The sequence below is a fragment of the Podarcis cretensis genome (genome assembly GCF_951804945.1).
Source record: "Podarcis cretensis genome assembly, chromosome: 1".
In the NCBI taxonomy this organism is placed as follows: Eukaryota; Metazoa; Chordata; class Lepidosauria; order Squamata; family Lacertidae; genus Podarcis; species Podarcis cretensis.
The window spans coordinates 61,072,056-61,094,337 of record NC_137170.1 but is presented as its reverse complement, the minus strand read 5'-3'; the positions used below and the strand labels follow the sequence as shown (position 1 = coordinate 61,094,337).

At 41.8% G+C, this 22,282-nt stretch overlaps 1 protein-coding gene across 1 annotated transcript; it reads left to right on the top strand.

Moving 5' to 3' along the window:
• Positions 1-3,544: 3,544 nt before the first annotated feature.
• CSRP3 (cysteine and glycine rich protein 3) lies at positions 3,545-20,840 on the top strand. The gene is made up of 6 exons (XM_079974201.1): positions 3,545-3,703; positions 10,593-10,736; positions 15,327-15,495; positions 16,979-17,111; positions 19,452-19,545; positions 20,387-20,840. Exons 2-6 carry the CDS (start codon positions 10,625-10,627, stop codon positions 20,455-20,457), a joined length of 579 nt encoding a protein of 192 aa, XP_079830327.1. The 5' UTR covers positions 3,545-3,703; positions 10,593-10,624; the 3' UTR covers positions 20,458-20,840.
• The last annotated feature ends 1,442 nt before the right edge of the window (positions 20,841-22,282 follow it).

Here is a 22,282-nt window from a genome sequence, read left to right as displayed (position 1 = left end):
TCCACTGGATCTCAAACTGCCCTCAGTTTTTGTATGATGGCATTGGGTCCAATTACTGCCCTAGCCTGGAGTTGTCACAGTGATGAAGCCCGATCGTTCGTCCCCTACTTTCTGTCATGGCTGTAGATGCAGCAAAGTGTGTGTGTGTGTGTGTGTGTGTGTGTGTGTGTGTGTGTGTGTAAAAGCTTAAGATTGTGCCCCTAAATCTGACTAAAACCTTGCCAAGGTTCAAAATCATGCAACCTGGTATGTGGATGCCATTTGGAAATGGCTGCAAAAACTTGCTGCCACCTGTCTGTTTGGGTTGTAGCCAGAACAACTTGGTTTTTACTAGCTTCTCGAGCACATAGCTCATGCCCTTTCCCCCCATCTGTTGAATGTTGTCTTAATATATAAATTGAGTAATAGATTGCATCTAATAAAAGCAAATGGAATCTATGGCACAGATGCAAGAAACTGAAATCTCTTCACCTCAACAGCTGAGATTTTTCTGTATAGAAAAATGTCATGTTTGAAATCACTTTGACCTAAGTACTTTTTACTATAATTTTATGCATACTATTAATAGTGTGAGCATATTACACCCCAATCCTAAAGTTAGTTATCTAGAAAAAGAAGCTGTATTGCTATTTGTAAATAAGTTTGTTTAGGGGCATTGCATCAGAGTTGATATAAAGCACTACAAAAATATTAATGGAAGTACTACAATGGGCCTTGTATCAAATCACATTTATTATCATTTTTCAGTATTTATAACCTTAAACCAGAAAAAAAACAAGCTAGATTTTGAAAAGAATAATTAATATCTGAACAAAATAGTGAGTCAATGTGACAAAGGCCAGGGACAAAATCATAATCTTCCTGTACTTTATCACCCTGTACACTCTGTTCAATAAAATATTGGCTTATCAGTTTATACTTTTGCAGTTTCTGCCGCTGATAGTTGAAAAACCTCACCATTCTTTCAGAATGAAAGAATGATCTCAGGCTAAAAGCAATCTCAAGCCTACTCTGATTTATACTTAGTTCTAAGGTCCTGGGACCTTAAAGGTAGGTAAGAAATTGAATTAATGAAGAGGAGGAGGCAATAATTATGCCAACCAAATTAGCCATCTAACCTTATTGCCTTCCACACTATAGATCATTAGTCTGTCAAATATTGTTTTATTCATTTGAAAAATGCATTTTTATCTTGCCCTCTACTCACTTCTTAACTCCTGCAGGTTCTCTTTTGATACATTTTTATATGAAGGAATGACTTAGAAGAATGAACTACTCTACACCAATTTATGTTTTGTATAGGAAAAAAATATGTACTCTTCTGTTTGCTATTGAGCCATTGCAAGATCAAGGCTTCCTGGCTCTGCTTCTGAAATAATAACAACTTCTCTAAAACTTGCTCTTTTGTTTCTTCTTTTTAATTTCTTGGAGGTTCTCTGGTTCACGTTTACAACATGACAACCTTTCTGTTATTTCTTTCCTATTTGTATCTCTTAATACCATCAGTGATCTGCTTATCAGACTTGCTGTGCTTTTCCGACAGCCTAACTTAAAATACAGTATGACCTGATTACCTCATTCACTTGCCTGCCTTGGGAAGCTCTCTTTGATCTTGGGTCTGACTTCATGTTCTTGATGTGCAGCTTTCAAACATTTGAAAGGTTTTCGTAGACTCTGCACATATTCCGTCAGTCCAAATAACTGCATCTTGCACTTCGAGTGATTGAAATAAAAATTGAAGCAGCTGCTGTGATTCATTTGATCAAAAACAAACCTGCATTTACACTTAGATTGAAATAAATAGAATCTATGGACAAAAAGAGACACTTGTGCTTCCTTTGAAGACTAAAAAAAAAATATTATAGCTTCCATGTGCTTATGTCCTGAGTTATTGCTGTATATACACATGTGCTAGAGTGGCAAAATTGTAAACAATTACAAGCTTAGCCCCTGGCAATTTTGCTATATCTAAAGCAAGTATATACTCTTACTGACCCTGAGGTCAGTAAAAGAATCCTCCATTGGTAATTGGACTAAATCTAAATCTGTATTTTTGGAGAAACATCACCACATTTCTCCACAAGGGGCACTTTGGTCACCTGACTCTGAATTCTAATTGGCCAAATGTCCCTTGTGACCTCCCTGCCTCTTTGTGGCAGGAAACCTACAATGATATCCCTCATAACCATTCCATACATGCATTAACTAGCAATTAATGTTCCTTTCTCTGAACTAAAGCTAAAACCCTTCAGGAAATGTATTTCCTATTACTGTACAAAGTAGTTCAGATTCCCAAACAGTTTAGCCTTACAGGTTTAACACTCAATTGGCCACTCTACATTTCTCTTCAAGCCTTCTCCAACCCCTGGATGCCTGCCGGAGCAAAATGTCTTCATTCTAGCTCAATCCCTTTATGTCTGCCTCCTCTACTACAGTATCTTCTTGTCTCTCAGCCATGATTGTTATTTTCTTTGAATTAGTCTGGACTCTTGTAAGCACAAGCCACTGTAATACTTTATTCTTCTTGTAATGTTGAACTAGATTTAAAGGACTGTGAAGGTTTCATTCCACTTCTAAGCTTCTTCACAGTCCTCTCCTGGTTCCTTACTCTTGCAATGCCTAACTGTGCCCACCAACATCTTCCAGGGTTCCAGGTCTCTGAAACTGTTTCATTCCCTTTTTCTCTCTTGCAGTTTCAAGCCTTCACATTTCTGACTTCACAACCATCTGACTAATTGATCTACTGTTAAACATGACCTATATACAGTTGTTGTTTTTACTAATCCACCCCCCTTTTACCCAAACAGGAGGAAAGGAAAGTCTGGGTTAATTTTCTATTTTCTCTTCATTTCCAGATGTCTAGAATGAAACTTTGACCCTCCCTGTGCAAAATGTTGTAAGCAAAACATCACCTCTTAGATTTCTTACTCTTCTGTGAACAACTTTCTCTGAACTTTGGACTCTCCTAAGCAGGAGGTGCCCTTGAAGCAAAAAAGCAACCATTGAAACCGAGGAAAAAATGTCTGAAAGCCCTGTTTCTTCACAAAAAGTGAACATTCTGTAAGGCTTTATCAGAAGAGCTGCGGCTTGACAAAGTAGCAATGAGTGCCAGCTCCATGGTTGATACCTGACCAACTGGCTCGACTGTTATTGGCTTTAGGTTGTAGCAACGCAATTCTCATATTATTTTCTTTACGCAAATTAGTATTCATGCAAGGTATTTCCCTAATGACCATTCATCGTGGCTGAGGACACCGTCATATTGCTGCCTATATTGTTGAGCAGTGTTTCTGCCTTTAATTTTATTTTTAAAGATTCAATCATTATTGACCTCTCACCTAGCACATGCCCTGTGTGACACATTGATTTATTAAATTTCTTTATATCTAGGCAGCTGCACTTGGAAAGGGCATCTGGGTGTAATCGGAGGGCCCTGCATTGTTCTGCAACTTGCTCATAATTGGTGCTCAATCCAAGGCTTTGTCACAAGTTATTTTAAGCCACCTGATAGCAGTAGTATTGCTCACGTACTCTTTCTCCTGTGCCCCTTCACACACACACACACACACACACACACACACACACACACACACACCCTTTCCTAGCCAAAGCTTGTAACTACTTGGAAGTATTTAAAGGCTTCCAGATCCTAGTTTAAGCTCTTCAAAAAGACACAGAAGAGAAGAGGATACAACTCATCCTGGTAAGTCATGATGATAAAGTGTCAAAAGGCTCCAATTATGTTTAATGAGGAGCACGCTGAGCATTTTCCTTTTCATTGAGAGAATGTTTTTCCTATATCTCATTTAATTTACAAGCCAAGATAGTGCTCTGTATTTTAAGTTTGCAGGGGCATGAGGCTTTATGTGAAGATTCCCGACATGTTGATTATTAACATCTTTTTTGGGCTACTTCCAAATGTGTTGTGGTTCTCTGAATTTTTCTTCCAATAAATGAAAATCTATTTAGTACAGCACAACTAAAAATGTAATGCTGGCAAAAATTATGTTAAGAAGTGGCGGTTGGCATCTTGATATCCAAAAATTCTGAATTATAGATTTTTAAAATACTCTTAGAAAGATGAACATTATGTGCTGTGCAGTGTCAGACCTCTGATACTGAATGAAACGTTTGCTGCTCCTGATACTAGCACTAGTAGTAATTTGGAAAAAAATTATAATTACTAGTAGTAGTAGTAATTTGGAAACAATTATAATTTACGACAGCCAGATCTTCAGTTTTCATTATTAGATGGTGTTGTTTTAAACTGGAATCAGGCCTTAAGTTTCCTGATAGAGATCTGTGGGTGCACTAGGCATCTAATTATCTTAGCCATCTTATGTCACAAGAAATAGTAATTTGCTTTTTGCTCTAGCCAAAATCGTTTAAGAGTGAAGTTATATTTCTGTGTTTTTCTCCATAAAGAAATAAAGAAAGTAGAAGTTTATTGAAGACTATTTGTTCTTTAAAAGACTCTATGACAGTAGTGTTCCTAAGTCAATATTCCTTAAACTTGAAATCTTCAGTATCCAGTATCATCAAATGCATTCAACATTTATGTGAGAGAACAGGTTTAGTGTAATGCTCTTAGAAATGGCAGTATTGATAGTCCACAGCAGTTCTTCTATAGGTTTCCCAGTATTATGTTTTCTTTATAACTCATATCAGCTCAGATTATTTTGGGGTGGTTTTTTATGTTTTAAGTGAGAAAGAATCAAAGCAACTCCTTTTGGTAATATATCAACACAAAATCTGCTCCATATTCTTTTTGGACATTTAGAGGGTCATTTTTATGAAGGAAGGATAGAACTTGATAAATCTTTCGCTATTCGAAATCCTTTGACTCAATTAAGAATACCTCAGTTGTGGTTTTGTCTAGCACCACTGAGAGAAACTCAGCACAACTTTTATTTTGGGGGTGAGGTTGCTATAGTAAGAAAACAACTCTCCTGGCAAGGACTGGGTCAAGAACAACTTGACAAATGTTGATGTGATGTTCTAATGTCAAGTTAGCATTTGATCATCCAAGAAAATATGACTCAGAGACATCAAGAAAGCGCCATGAGCAAAGCAGATACCCACCTACTAGATTCTGCAGTAAATCTGAAACATGAGTCAATGAAGAGGACATTGTGTTTACTTTTTTGCCACCAGCCAAGCAGCTGTGATCATATCACCTCTCCATGCTCACAGAATATGGCCAAAGTATTCATTTTCCCTTTTCTCTCTGAGCTTAATGACAATGCCAGTCACCTAAGATGAAGGAAGTATCTAGACCAGGGGTAGTCAACCTTTTTATACCTACCGCCCACTAATGCATCTTTCTTGATGGTAAAATTTCCTTACCGGCCACCAGTGCTCAATGGAAGGAGGATTCAGCTTGTGTGGTAGAACCCCATACCACCCACCTAGAATCCTGAAACGCCCCCTAGTGGGCAGTAGGGACCAGATTGACAACCCCTGGTCTAGAACCCTTTTCTCTCTTCCAGCCATTACCAAACCTAAGAGGGGATTGGTACTGTAAAAGCATGCAGCATGATGTGTGGTTCTGGATTAATTTCATTTTGACTTCTTAAATACAACGGTTAGCATAACTAAACACATTGCCAGGTCCAGGTTTCAAGGAGCCTCTCTATACAAGATACTTTCACCAATCTCCTACGGAGCAAAGTTCCTCTGCTCAGAACTTTAACCTGCTAGATTGCTTTTGCTATGTGAAATTTGCGCCTGGGCCCTACAACCAAGGTGAGGCAAATGATCTTTCTATTAGGCCTTGCTTGCACCATACAATTAAAGCAGCATCACATCAGCTTAAACATTCAGACATTCTGCATCTCCCAAAAAATCCTGGGAACTACAGTTAGTAAGAGCTGAGAGTTATTAGGAGGCCTGTATTTCCCTCACAGAGCTACAATTTCCAGAGTTCTCTGGAAACAGGGATTGATCGTTAAGCCACACTGAGAACTGCCGCTCTGTGAGGGGAATCGAGGTCTCCAATTGACTCTCAGCACACTTAACAAACTGCAGCTCTCATAGTTCTTTGCGGGAAGTCATGACTGTTTAAAGAGGTATCGTACTGCTTTAAATGTATACTGCAGATAGGGCCTCAAAGACATTCACCAGCTGTGAGAAGGTGAAACAACAGTGTGGGAGGCAGCATGCCTTTGAATGCCAGCTCCTGGGCATCACAAGTGGGGAGAGTGCAGATATGCTCATGCCCTGCTTGTGAGCTTCTCATAGGTTGGCTACTGTGAAAACAGGATGCTGGACTAGATAGGCCTTTTGCCTGGCCCAGCAAGGCCTTCTTAGGTTCTGAATGTGCCAGTGCTGCGAAACAACACTTCAGAGTTGGAGATTTGGCCTGTGTGATCAGCATTGGCCAATAGATAAGCATGCATGCTATGTAACTCTTTGGAGCAGACCAGCTACTTATTTTGAGCTTGTTAGCACTGATAATTAGATAACTGTAATTAATAATGTCAAACATCTGTTAAAGGTCCTGCCACAGCTTGAGTACAGTAATGCAGAGACCTCTCATGACTGCAACATGTTGAAGAATCTGGTAATAACAGCAGTAATGGAACAGTAGAAATCATGGGCGTAGCATGATTTTTGTTAGGGGGAAGCAGGCTTTTGTTATAGGGGGGTGTCAGAACCTCAGATTTGTATTGATTTGGGGGAGCAGGTGCCCCCACCCCCTTTGCTATGCCCATGGTAGAGATAGTGGCTGTTGAACCTACTCAAAAGAAGACTATTAGGAGTGATCAAGCTATCCAAAGACAATTTTATGTCTAGTGCATTTATATAAGTACGCATTTTAGAAAGCGTGTGTAAGTCTGTGGTAAGCTTTCTAATGTTAGAAGTGTCACTCAAATCTATTATTGTTCGTTTTAATCTAAAAAAAAAAAAGAGGGAAAGGGGAAATGTAGTATAGTTGTTGTTTATTTATGAATAATTATTTATGAATACTCCTGCAGGACCGTAGTTTCCAGGAGAGAAACTGGAACTTTTCTGTAAGAGTTAGAAGAAGAAAATGGAAGCCAGGAAGTAGACCAGGGGGTTAAGAAGGAGCTGACAATTTCAGGACTATTACAACAGGTTACCCTGTGGCTCTCCCTTCATCATCAGCCATGCTGGCTGGGGCTGATGGGAGGTGGAGTCAAATAAGATTTGGAGGGCCACAGGTTAGCCACTCCTGTGGCACAGGAATAAGAGGTTAAAATAGGGTTGCCATATTTCAAAAAGTGAAAATCTGGGCACAAAAGTTGTTGAGCATTGGGGGGGGGGGAGTTGTTGGTCTTTTTTGAAAAATCTCTTTCCCCCCACCCCCATGAAGTTTTTGCCTATTTGGGGGAAAACTTGCCAAAAAATCAGCACTGCTGATATGGGCTGCTATTCCTCTCGGATACTCTTTTGTACGGATGAATCCCAGCTGTGTCCGGGAAATTCCGGATGTATGACAACTCACTATTAAGAGAGATTTCATTGTTGGACAAACCTCAAAGAGACACAACAGAAGGAAACTGCTCCATTATCTTACTCTTTTCACTGCTTACCTGCTCAGAGAGGACAACTGAACAGGCAGTGAGACTGGCCCTGGGCTCTAGGATTATGCAAAGGAGAGGACAACTCTTCTCTGTTTATTTTCTCCACACCATGCATAATCCAATAAACCTCTGTAATGTGTCTTTCCTCCCCATTTTTTCCCTAAACTATAAACCCCTAAATGTTTTAACCTCTCCTCATAGGGCATTTGCTCCAGCTACTTGATAATTTGGGCTTTTCCTTTTCTGCTTCTTTTCCAATCCTACAATATCCTTTTTGAGCCGATACACTTTCAAATGCTCTGCTCAGACGTGTGCATCGCTGTGCTGTAAAATCCAGCATGTGGGAATTCATTCTGCAGTCTGCCTTCATAACCAACCGTATCATATCAGAGACACGATGCCTGCGGGAAAGAATTCCTTTTAACTTCCGTCGCTGAGCAACACCACATAGCAAGCTGTGATAAAATAGCATCTGCTCAGGGGGGAATAAGTGAGAAGACTGAGCTAAAGAAAGGAAAGAAGCTCAGCTAGAAACATAAGGTGGAAGAGAATATAGCTGCCTACTAGATAGGGTAGGCAAAAGATGATACTGCTGTACATAGGGTGGTTTGGATGTGTAGCTGAAAATTTAGGAGGAAAAAATGGAATAGAAATGTGATTCATTGCACTATGGTGGGAAAGACTCTGACCAGCTGAGCTGTGTGGCTGGTCACTCTGCTGTCCAAGTGCTGTTGATGGGCAGATCCAAGGTCTCTTCACTCTCTTATTTTTAATCTTTAAAAATCTTTAAAATATGACGCACAGCCACACTCGGGTCCAAATGTAGCTCTCCAGACCTCTTTGTCAGGCCCAGGCAACACCAATTACTGGTTTTGCTTCCCACCCCAAGTGTTTTTGCCTGGCTGGACTTTGTCCTCAACCTCTGATAATGCCTCTTGCTTGCCTGGATGGAGGATAGAAAAGATAAAAATTGTATTTGTTATTACACTCACTTTTGCCTCTGACCCCACCCACCACTGCCAGGTGGTCCAGAAGAGAACTCAGCCCCCAGGCTGAAAGTTTTCCCACCCCTGTTTTAAATCGATAGAGTTATCCTATACCATTACAATGGCATATTTCTCCTAGCAGTTTACTGGGGACTGGACTGCCAGGTATACCCTTATTCCTGATGAATAAACATGGTCAGGAGTACCCCCAATGTATCATTGCAAGAGTCAGTTCAAATGTTTTAGGAATACAACTCTATCTTCTCTCACTCCTCCTGGGTTGAGTACGTGTAGTTAGGCAACATTTCCTTTTCATGTCCCCTTAATAGGCACAGCATATTCCCACTATAATGTGGCAGAGCCATTACTTTATTCTCAATGTGGAGATGAATCCAAAAAGTTCAGCAGCGCCTTAATCTCTGAGGCAATTGCATGCAAGTGGAGTAAAAGAGAAATACTTGGAAAGAACAAACTGCAGTTTGAGAAGGCAGGTGTGAACACATCACAGGCTTTGATGAAACGGTAATTGGAGCAGCAAGAGATGTCAGCTGTGTACCCGGTTCAGAAGTGGAGGAAATTTCTGTACCATTAATAGCTGCACAGAAGGCAACATTTCTTGGAGTGCATCTTTTTTTAAAAAAGGCAGAGCTGAAAGTTAAATTCAGCTTAAAATGTCTGTGCAAAATTGGCAGGAAAATTTGGGGAGCTTTGCAAATTAAGCCCCTATCCTATATGAAGTTTACAACAGGTCACTGAGATTGTTGGCAGTGGGGTATTGTTGTTGTTAGATTTTCCTCAAGGGCCGACATTGTTGCCAAAATCCAGCATCACCTGGCCTCTGCGAGTGCAGCTTTCTCCAGATTGAAGTGCAGTGTGTTTGAGGACTGGGACATTTGCAGGGAAACCAAAATGCTTGTTTACAAAGCTATTGTACTACCAACCTTATTGTATGCTTGTGAAACGTGGGGCATTTATAAATGCCTACTCCAACTCCTTGAAAAATTCAATCAACAGTATCTTCGAAAGTTGGGAATACACATCACTTGGGAATACAGGCAAACTAATGCCAGTGTACTGGAAAGATCACCAGGGTTGAAGCAATGATTCTTCAACATCAGCTTCATTGGACCGGTCATGTTGTACAGATGCCTGATTATTGTCTTCCAAAGCAACTACTCTATTCTGAACTTAGAAATGGAAAGCATAATGCTGGTGGTCAACAAAAGAGGCTTAAAGACTCTCTCAAGGCAAATCTAAAAAAATGTAGTATAAACACCAACATATTTTTGGTTTCTATGGAAGCCGCCCAGAGTGGCTGGGGAGGCCCAGCCAGATGGGCGGTGGGCGGGGTATAAATAATAAATTATTATTATTATTATTATTATTATTATTATTATTATTATTACTATTACTATTATTATACTGGCCTGTGAGCGCTCCAATTGGAGAACAGTCTTTACCAAAGGTGTCATGGGCTTTGAAGATGCTCAAACTCAGGACGAAAGGGAGAAATACGCTAAGAGGAAGGCACACTTGGCAAACCCTCACCATGATCAACTCCCACCAAGAAACCTATGTCCCCACTGTGGAAGGACATGCGGATCCAGAATTGGCCTCCACAGTCACTTACAGCCTCATTGTTAAAACCATGTTTATGGAAAACAATCTTGATTGGGGGGTGGGGGATATGGTCTGGCCTTTTGATGCCAGAAGGAGATTTGATGCAAGAGGAACACTGAATAAACACCCATCTGGAAGTCCCCAAAGTCTCAGGAAGGCATATCAGTTTCACAGTAGCGGTAGCAACCTCTGCTTGCCTTTCTTTTCTGCCGCTGCCACTAGAGGTGGTGGAGCTCCTCTGAGTGGTCACCCTCTAGGAACCCACCATTGCTTCCCCCAGAATGCTCTAGAATAATGCCACATCATGACGTAGCTTCCTTCTAGGGGGCATTCTGAAGGGCTGCCGGAACGCTGACCACTACTAAAGAGAGAGGTATGAGAGAGCAAACTAGGTCACTAATATGTTCTAATTCTGACTCATTTGTATTTTGGTTTAAAGGTGTCATTGCAAACCAGTTGAAAGTTTCAAGGATGCCAAACTGGGGAGGTGGAGCCAAATGTGGTGCGTGTGACAAGACTGTCTACCATGCTGAAGAAATCCAGTGTAATGGCCGTAGTTTTCATAAGACGTGCTTCCATTGCAGTAAGTGGATCTCTGCTATTTTATTTCACCAGCGAATCCACAATGTACTACAGTAAGGTTACCAGATTTTTTTCAGTGAATCCGGGAACACTTTTCAACTTCAATGGATTTTGTATGGGGACTGATTTGTAAATCCAGGGACTGTCCCTGGGAAATGGGGACATCTGGTAACCTTATACTACAGTTGATTGTGGCACTAATCCTACTCGTCTAAACTGAAAGGAATATGTGGGAAATGGAGGTTTATGGTGGAATAGTTATTATCTGAGGGGTAAAGGAGGTTGTCAACCTGGGAAGGTAGCCCATCTAGGAGAAGGAAAACTCTAATCCTAACCCTCTGCTGCACAAATTCAGGGTGGAGCCCCAAAGATGGTTGGATGACACCTTGCATGCTTCCTTCCAGCAACACCTGCAGCCAAGCTGTGACCAACATATTGCTCTGTTTCCTTGGGACCACATCAGCTAGGTCGAGCGTGGGGTCTTGTTGCCTGGGCAGCCCAGAACCTCCATACACACTGCCCAGGCTTGGGCCCTGGGGAGGTCACGCTGGTGCTGCTAACACAGTGGTTTGACTGGAGGCACACACCACTGTCTCTTGGGACAGACAAATGCCGACAAGTATGATCTTCAGTGAAGAATAGGGAAGAAATTACACTCAGTTTAAGTCAACAACAACACCTTTATTATTTATATGGGTGGTGCTGTGGGTTAAACCACAGAGCCTAGGACTTGTCGATCAGAAGGTCGGCAGTTTGAATCTCCGCAATGGGGTGAGCTCCCGTTGCTCGGTCCCTGCTCCTGCCAACCTAGCAGTTCAAAAGCACATCAAAGTGCAAGTAGATAAATAGGTACCGCTCCAGCAGGAAGGTAAACAGCGTTTCCGTGCACTGTTCTGGTTCGCCAGAAGCAGCTTAGTCATGCTGGCCACATGACCCGGAAGCTGTACGCCGGCTCCCTCAGCCAATAAAGCGAGATGAGTGCCGCAACCCCAGAATCGGTCACAACTGGACCTAATGGTCAGGGGTCCCTTTACCCTTTACCTTTTACATCTGACAGGGCTGCTCCAACTACTCTGGCTGACTCCCAACAAAATATTAAAAAACAAAAAAGCAGATGTTTCAAATCAAACAATACGAGCATCAGATAAAGTTAAGGGGGAGAGAACAAGGTTTAAAAAAGGAATTGCTTAGCAAGGCATGGACCGAGAAGGATTGATGGCTGGCAGACAGCAGCTTGTTTTCCTTACTGATTGTCCCTGATTGGTAAGACATTCTCCTCTAATGTTCAACCCTCATTTACTTTCCCGTAATTTAAACTGAGATCCATTGAAGATAGGATAAAGAGTGATGGTTTTAAAGTACAGGAAAGCTGAGTTCTGGTTAAACTTTAGAAAGGACTTCCTGCCTCTACAACCCTGATCAGTAATTATTTTTCTTGCTGGCTCTCTGAATGACAGACTGACAGTGAATGGTGCAGGGCAGGTCTACCCACACTTTAAGTGGGCTATTCACAATTCAGTTTCTCTATACATAGTTTCTGCCTCTACTAGGGAGGCAGGCAGCACTCTGCCTCAGCAGGTGATGGCATTTCTCTTCCTGAAAGTATAAAAAATGGGGAGAAAGCCCAAAGATGTCCTCTACCACCAGTAAACCACATAAACTGATATCAAAATCCTGATTTATTGGAATGAACAGGAGCATTTGTGAAGCACATGCTACTATCATTAAAGACATTCTAATAGGTTGAAGATGTCAATATACCTTTTATGTTACTGGATACAAGTTTTCTGTTATAAAGTGCACCAATTCTGTCCATCTTGAGCTTCATGCCTTGTTGGCATAGTCAGCAGGTGAGTATTGCCAGAAATTGCAGATACCCTTTGTTTGAAGACTTTGATGTAAATCTAGGTTTATTGCTGTCAGTTGTGGGCTGCAGTCCCATACGTGCTTACTTGGAAATTAGTTCCATTGAAGTGAGCAGGATTTATTTCTGAGTGAACATGCCTTTACTTGCATTGTGAATGTGTAATATCTTCTAGCTGTGCTGCTGTTGGTATGGTTTAGGTTATACATTCTTTTGTATTGCTTTTTGAAACTTTGTTAGTTTTACATACAGAGGAACCTCAGTTTTCGAGCGTATCGGAGGCCGAACAATTCGGAACCCGAATGCCAAAAACCTGGAAGTAATTGCTTCTGTTATTGAACATGCCTTGGAAGTCAAATGGCTTCCGTGGCATGTTTTTCCATTTTCCCCATTGAACTTGCTGACCACCCATTGCATTTCAATTTTCTCAGTCTTCTGGAATGGATTACATTTGAAAACCAAGATTCCACTGTATATGTTTATAGTATATGATCAGCTACAGCAAAGATTCAATCAGAGATTAAATTAAAAAATCATCAAAAACTAGAGAGGTAAAAGCAGCTCATAATGTACCATCAAATGCACAATATCACCATCCCCTTCCTATTTCTATAGTATAATGCAGGCAGAAAAGTACCATTCCTCCATTTTTTAAAAAATTAAATGCCCACCTATTATCTGCAGCCCTGTGACTGACTTGAAAGATACTCTTTCATGTGTGGCTTGCTATTTACTTACTTTGCTTCCCAGCTGACTTTTACTTAAAGCACATCTGTGGTGGACATGTGGCATGATCACAATTTGTAAGCCTAAAACTAATTCATGGCGGCTGTGCTGCCTCTGCCAGCAGATTGACGAATATCTCGGAGCTGATTCAACAATAGCACTTCAAGGGCTTTGACTCCATCTGTTGCAGCAAACAGATACTCTGTCCCAGAGGGGCCAGAAATAGAAGCACTTTATCTGCATCACTCCCCTTACACACACAGACACACAAAATCATTTTTTCACAGAGAAGAAAGCAGAAAAGGGACAGATCATCTTCACATAGTGCCAGAAATGTCTCGCTTTACTGGTGTTAATTTTAGGACAACAATGTAATCCCTGGAGCTGAGGGCAATGAAACAATAATTGAGACGGCTAGAACGCTGGTGGCGGAAAACACACCCTGAATTGGACCAGACACGGGTTAGAGCTCAATGTCGAGCCTACCAAGTGGCAATGGTGACAGCGAAGAGGACCTTCTTCATTGCCTCTATTGCATCTGCAGAAAACAGCAGCAGGAGACTCTTTCAGGTGGTTCGCAATCAATCAGAACCACCTTCATCACTGGGGCCTAGTAGGGATCCCAAGATCTCCTGCAATGCTTTTGCAAAGTTTTTTGCACATAAAGTCGCTCAGATTCGGAAGGCGGTAGACTTCGCCGTGGAAGCAGGGCCGGGGTGAGAAAGTGCTAGAGTCCTGTTACATGGAATCAATTCCAATCTGTTACCTCCGAGGATGTGGACAAGATGCTTGGACGAGTGACGTTTCCGAGCACAATTCAAAGTGTTGGTGCTGACCTTTAAAGCCCTAGACAGCCTCAGTCCTGTATACCTGAAGGAGCGTCTCCACCCCCATCATTCAGCCCGGACACTGGGATCCAGCACCGAGGGCCTTCTGGCGGTTTCCTCATTGCGAGAAGTGAGGTTACAGGGAACAAGACAGAGGGCCTTCTTGGTAGTAGCGCCCGCCCTGTGGACCACCCTCCCGTCAGATGTCAAGGAAATAAGCAGCTATCCTATTTTTAAAAGACATCTGAAAGCAGGCCTTTTAGGGAAGTTTTTAATATTTAATGCTGTATTGTTTTTAACACTCGATTGGGAGCCACCCAGAGTGGCTGGGGGAACTCAGCCAGATGGGTGGAGTATAAATAATAAATTATGATTATGATTATCATCATCATCATCATCTAAGAGTAAATCTCATTGAACTCTGTAGGAATTTTGGTTTCTCTCTTTCCCCTACTCTCCTATTTCTTCACTATTTAGGACTGGATCCAAAATCCAGTGATATAAAATTAAATATCTCCAGTGACATTTCTTCCATTTTATACCACTCATTATATCAGGATGTTTTATGTCTGAAGAGAATATGGCATTTTCCACAACTGAAGCAAAGTATGAATAAGAATTGGAGCAGGTTACAATTCTGGTGATGGCTTTACAAAGTTCTGTTAATATGTGTAGAGGTAATAATCACTTTTAGAATCAGAAAGCAATTACTTCCCAAAATGGTGGCTTAGATGTAATACACATTTATGAGACACAAGCAAGGCTTAATAAGGCCAGAGCTTAAAAAATATATGCAGCATTTATGAATATCCAAAGCACTTCACATAGATCTTAGTAATCTTTACAACAGCCCTGTAAGTTAGGCCAGTCCTGTTACTCCTGTTGTGGATAGGGCAGGACTGTATGTGGTTTGCCCGAAACAACTTAAAGAGTCTGTGGCTGAGGAGAGATTTGAAACAAAGACCTCTACCATTTAGTATTTGCTCTCCTAACTTTTCCGGGCCATTTACCTGTAATTTTACTAACACCCCAGATGTGAGTAGCATACTTTGCCACTGATTATTAAGTAGCTTTTAGTAGACCTTTGGTTCCAGGAACCCTCTTCTGTCCAACTCCCTGAAACCTATAGCAAACTGCAGGTGCATATGTTTCAGTGCATTTGCTTCCTTTCCAGTGGCCTGCCGAAAAGCTCTGGACAGTACGACAGTAGCAGCCCACGAATCTGAAATCTACTGCAAAACTTGTTATGGGAGAAAATATGGCCCAAAAGGGATTGGCTTTGGACAAGGTGCAGGCTGCCTCAGCACAGACACTGGAGAGCATCTTGGGCTGGATCTACAGCAGTGAGTGGAATCCTCGGTTTTCAAAAAATAATAATTATGGCCTCTGTTGCATCAAGTCACTTCATTAGTTTCCATAACAACACGCAGGGGAAGCTGTAGCGCAGACTTTTCTTCAATAGATCTAATAATTTTTATCCATTTTAATGATGTTCTGTCCCTGCAGAATATTACTTGAAAAAGATTTCCTATGCCAGTGGGCAATTATGCTACAGAAAGAGCCCATGCTTTACATATTGTCACAGTCTTTACTATTCACCGCAATTGTGACTCATTAAGTGCAGTACAATCAAAGGGATGGGTTCTTAGTACAATGATGAAATTATTTCTCTGCATTGTACTGAGATGTTATTAATACTTGAATAGCCACAATGCAATCTGTATTGTCTAAGGAAGGCGGGCAGAAAAATGACTGTGGGTATTTTATATTGGGGGGCGGGGACTGTTTCATTTGGAGAATTCTATGTAAAGACATGGAATGAAAGGTTACAACTGCAACACAGTAAGAATAAGAAAAGGAGCATTACAAGATGTGTGGTGGCATGAATATGTTAATTCCATAAAGATTTTCATCACTTGTAGAATCAGATTATTATTATTTCCCAAAGCTGTAACCTTAAGGAAACTTATTTGAAAATTGATAGGACTTACTTCCAAGTACAGTGGTACCTCGGTTTTTTAATGTCTTGGTTGACAAACATATTGGTTTTCGAATGCCGTAAACCTGGAAGTACCGGTAAATGCTTTGGTTTTTGAACATGCCTCGGAACATGCCATGCAGCTTCCGCTGAGTGCAAGATCCTGAGGCCTAGCTATCGGCTTTTGAGTTTTCAGTTTTCGAATGTTTCGGAACTCTTCGGGAATGGATTACGTTTGAAAACCAAGGTACCACTGCACCTTACATCTCATGGAGGAGAGGGTTATTGAAGGGTAGTAGGAATGGCGGCAGGACGCGGGTGGCACTGTGGGTTAAACCAGAGCCTAGGACTTGCTGATCAAAAGGTCTGAAGTTCGAATCCCCGCAACGGGGTGAGCTCCCGTTGCTTGGTCCCTGCTCCTGCCAACCTAGCAGTTCGAAAGCATGTCAAAGTGGAAGTAGATAAATAGGTACCGCTCTGGCGGGAAGGTAAACGGCGTTTCTGTGCGCTGCTCTGGTTCGCCAGAAGCGGCTTAGTCATGCTGGCCACATGACCTGGAAGCTGTACCCCAGCTCCCTCGGCCAATAAAGCGAGATGAGCGACGCAACCCCAGAGTCAGTCACAACTGGACCTAATGGTCAGGGGTCCCTTTACCTTTACCTTAGGCATGGTGGCTACTTTCTGCCTCCACAGAATGCCCCCTCTTTTTGTATAAAGTATTTGTATTCTTCAACCAAAAGTGATTATTGTTTTGTTACGGATGCCGCAACACATCTTCTGCTTGTAGTGCTTAATTTAGCTGCTCCAAGATAAAAAGCTTAATGTGCACTGAACATTCTTGTCATCAGCTCACCAAAGCCAGCTCGTCCTTCCACTCCTACCAACCCTTCAAAGTTTGCCAAAAAATTTGGCGATGTTGATAAATGCCCTCGTTGTGGGAAGTCAGTGTATGCTGCAGAGAAGATAATGGGAGGAGGAAAGGTAAGAAACGAGCTAAGCAGGTAAAGTGCCATTGCATTATAGCAGAGGGGCAGCTGCCAAAATTGAAATTTTAATCAAAGAGAATGGAAAGCGCATGAGAGTGCTAACTGCTTGGTGTTGCTTCTGAAAAGACACATTTAGGGTTGACTTGTAAAGGCAAGTTTCTGTTCTACATTTAATTCAAACAATCAACTTCCCTGTTGGAATAGCTAAACCCATAGACCAGATTAAAAGAAAACAAAATAAGCTGCATTTAAATTCCACATAGAAATAAAATGTTTTAAGACTTCACATAAAATCATATACAAAATAATTTTACTAATTTTACTGCAACAGCTTTGCTTTTATTAAGGCAACTAAAAAATATTATTTAACAAATGTAAAAACCATTCTAAGCTGAAGCCATTGAAGGTGGGAGGTACAAGATAAAAATAGACTAAAACACAGCTCTAAAAACATCAAACTCTATAGCCATCTTCACTAATTCTTTTTAAAAAACACAATTAATATTCCACAAATGACTGGGTCAAACCCCAGGGAAAAACGTATTAAACAAAAATGTCTTCAGTAGGCATGCAAACATCATGACACGAATGCTCTTGTCTAATTTCAGCTGGTAATTGAGTTTATATCCTTAAAACTCAAGATTTCTACCATAGTTGCCTGAAATGGATTCTAAATGTATTTTCCTGAGGCTGGAGGGCTTGATTGCAGAAGACGCTAACTTCCCAGTCAAATACCGATTAGCTTCTTGTAATAGAAAGCTTAATGTTTATTCCTCTCCCCAATATTTCTGCTGCCCCACGGAAGGACACCAGTGCAATGGGGCTTTCCAGTCTCCCCGCACCTGCCACATGCCTCCTATTTGCTATGGGGTGGGGTTCTCTGAGAACCCCTAGAATGGTGAGTGGCAGGAGAAGAGGCGAGATCATTCTGTCAGGCAAGCAGAACTGCCTGTACTAACAGCATGTTTGTAAAAGCGTGATGTCAAATTCCTCCTATGTTCTGTATAGTGTTCTCCAATATCAGGAAATGGAAATTGGTACTTGGTGTGAATTTCTATTTACAGATGGAACTGGAGGACATTCTCTGGGTCAAATGATGTCTCCCTCTAATCAGGACAGGCAGGCCCTTCCAACTCTTTTGCCTCCTCTTCCAGGGAGAGGAATTGCCTCGCCCTCCAGTCCAAACTGTCAAAGGAGGAACAACTCACGTGTTGAAATTCCAGCATTGCAGGGGTTGGGACGAGATGTCTCTTGGGATCCTTACAACTCCCCAGTCCTATTATTCCTCAGCCCCCACAAAAAAAAAAAAATGCACAGGAACCATATAAAACATGGAAACTTAGAAAGTAGATCAACAATTGGATGGAACAAAACAAACAAAAGCACTAAACATGATATGTATGATGCAGGCCGAAGCCCTAAAACCCAGCCCACACCAGAGGTGGTCTCAAGAGGAAAGATAGGTGGGCAGAATGTCCTCCAACACTTATTTGAAAATAGAAATTCGTTTTCCATTTATACCAGATGGGGTTGGAGGCCATTCTTTGAGTAGAATATAATAAAGCCGTGTCCATATAAATCCAGGAAGACAAACAGCTAGGCTACCCTCTGGAGAACCTTCCTTTCCAAAGGACAGATCAGCTGAGGAAGATGAGTCAATCTTGGAATGTGTGTTGGGATTGCCAAGTGGCTGCATGACAAATGTACAAGAGAGGAAAGCAACCCGGTAGAGCACTGAGGTAACAGTCCCTTTCAGAGAATGGGGCATCATTTATTTGGGTCTCCACCAACCCCATCTTGTAAATAAAGCTAACATCCAATAAGCAAAGCAATTCATTATATTATTGAAATCCTTTCCAAGATGGCGTTCCCACCTTTTCTTTTGCTGTGCCTAGATCAGGGCAGGAAGCCTTCCTCAAGTGGCAAAGGCAGGGAGTAGATTGGGAGTTAGGGGGTGGTCCTGCCTCTGATGTCTTCCTCAAAAGTTTAACTTTCTGCCAGTGGTGAGATAGGCAGAGACAACCCATATCAAGGATCACATTCCCTCCCTACAGGAGAATAATAGATTCCATCTCTTTCAGTCAGTCTGGTAATAGATTTCCACCTGAGCTGTTGAAAATGTTAAATCTGGGGAGAGGTGTGTGGGTGTCTATGCAAAGGGAGTTAATCTCTTTATTTACCAATGCATAAATCTTGGAAAGGTAAACCTGCAATGTCTTTGATTTCCTTAATAATAATAATAATAAATTTTTATTTATATCCCGCCCTCCCCAGCCGAAGCCGGGCTCAGGGCGGCTAACAACATGGCGGCTAATATTCTTTTGCTTTGTTTCAGCCGTGGCACAAGACATGCTTCCGATGTGCTTTCTGTGGGAAGAGTCTAGAGTCTACAAACGTCACAGATAAAGATGGAGAGATTTACTGTAAAGGCAAGTGTAGTTGTCGTGCCTCATACCTAATTCAGACAAATTAAGGTGCCTCCCTTGAAGACTTGTGGAGTTACCAAAAAATCTTTTTTTCAGAGTGAAACTCCGCTGCCACTTAGTTTTCTTAAAGGTCCTTGAAGAAAGAGGCTGCCTCTACTGCTCACATTTGGGCTGCAATAGCACTGGGTTTCTACCAGAAACTGGAAATATTATTTTTTTTGGGGGGGGAGGGCGTCAGGATGGGAATGCTAGCTTTATGAATTTTAGGTGCAAATTTTCACAGGATCAAATTGTCTTCTCAGGGCTGGGCTAACTAAACATGTGAGAAAACATATCGAGCTCCTCCCTCAAGTATGAGATACTCCCATGTCTTGACACCACACTATTCTGAATCTTCCCACCTCAACCTGCCAGTGATGCTGAGGCAAGGAAATGCAGGATACCCTCTTCCCCTGGCATCTTTCCTCTCCTTCTCACCCATGTGAAACTAGGCAAAGGGCCATTGATCTGTTAGTACAATGGGGTTTTGCCCCCACCTCAATTGGCTCTTTAGGCTCAGAACCCCCAGAACAGTACACAGGCAGAGGGAAGGGGGATCATTCCATCTGGCAAGTGGAAAAGCTTGCACTGATGGAACAGTTGTTGTAGTGCTATACTGAATTCCTCCCAATCCCATTTAAATTACACATACTTTGGCTTAGTTACAATATGTTATTGGTTGTTCCAAAAGCTTTTTTGGGAGAAGCTGAGTTTCAGGGACAGCCTTGAAGGAAGTATGGGATATATTTTGTGTTGAGTGCCACATGAAAACAGCTCAAACATCATGCCTTTCTTTCTTTTCCAGTTTGCTATGCAAAGAATTTTGGTCCTAAAGGAATTGGATTTGGTGGCCTCACTCAAGTTGAACAGGCTTAGGCTTGTCCAAATAGTAACACATGAACAAGAACGTAGTAAGAATACTTTTTTCATCTGAAGAAGTACTCTCCTTTCTTCCACAAGTTTTGTAGAATGGTGCAGGAAAGCTTGTTGTGAGAGGTAGTGTAGGAAAACATTTACTTTCTTAACAGCTACTGTTTAATATCTTAATTTCTGGACTGTTCACAAATAATTTCAGAATTGCTACCTATTTTAAATAACAAGAGCACATAGGATACCACTATAAAGATTACTGTTTTTACATCAATGTTAAATAAACAGAACCTGATTCCTATTTTACATTCTGTTGCTTATAAGTGCCAAAATAGCACTTTTGAAGATGTGTTGTTGGTATGTCATGAAATAAAGATTTTGGACTGTAAGCAGCCACAATAATGTTTTTTAAAAAGCACTGGTCTAGTTACTACCAATAATAATAATAATAAATTTTATTTATATCCCGTCCTCCCCAGCCAAAGCCGGGCTCAGGGCAGCTAACAACAATAAAACAGTACAAAAGTACAGCACAAACAACACTCTAAAATCATTCATTATAAAATTAATTAAATTCAAGCCACTGGCCACCATTGGGCCAGAGCTCTGCGAAGATTGCCGAGGGAGGGAGTCAGGCTGTGCCCTGGCCAAAGGCCTGACGGAACAGCTCTGTCCTGCAGGCCCTGCGGAAAGATGTCAAGTCCCACAGGGCCCTAGTCTCTTGTGACAGAGTGTTCCACCAGGTCGGAGCCACAGCCGAAAAAGCCCTGGCTCTAGTTGAGGCCAGCCTAACTTCTCTGTGGCCTGGGACTTTCAAGATGTTTTTATTTGAAGACTGTAAGTTTCTCTGTGGGGCATACCAGGAGAGGCGGTCCCGTAGGTACGAGGGTCCTAGGCCGTATAGGGCTTTAAAGGTTAAAACCAGCACCTTAAACCTGATCCTGTACTCCACCGGGAGCCAGTGCAGCTGGTATAGCACTGGGTGAATGTGATCTCGCAGCGAAGACCCCGTAAGAAGTCTCGCTGCAGCATTCTGCACTCACTGGAGTTTCTGGGTCAGTCTCAAGGGCAGCCCCACGTAGAGCGAGTTACAATAATCCAGTCTGGAGGTGACCGTCGCGTGGATCACAGTGGCTAGGCCAGGGCGAGAGAGGTAAGGAGCCAACTGCTTAGCTTGGCGGAGATGGAAAAATGCCGCCTTTGTTATAGCTGCAATCTGCGCCTCCATGGAAAGGGAGGTGTCGAAGATTACACCCAAACTCTTAACGGACGGTGCTGGCACTAATTGCGCCCCCGCAAGAGATGGGAGTTGCCCCCCCCCAATCCCAAATCGTCCCGTCCCAGCCACAGGACCTCTGTCTTCGAAGGATTTACCAAGTTCAAAACCATGCCATCTCGCCTTGAGAAAAACATGGGATGGTATTATCTCATCTCCAAACATATATTACAAGGACAGCACTGAATGTAGAACCACTTGCATATTGGCAGCCTGATCTGAAATAAAAATATGCCTTACAAGTGCAGGTGCTGAAAAAAAAGTATGTTATATTTACCTCTTGGATTACAACTGATCATTTCTCAAATTCTTCTGAGTGTCTAACAGAGCCTGTAACGTAATTCCACAATCCTGACTCTGAACTCTAGAACCCTTCTAAAAATGGACAGCACTTGTAATTTTAGCAACAGAAGCCCAGTTTGATACCACTGTCTTTCATCAAGAAAAAAACTTGATGATAATAATAATAATAATAATAATAATAATAATAATAATAATTTATTATTTGTACCCCGCCCATCTGGCTGGGTTTCCCCAGCCACTCTGGGCGGCTTC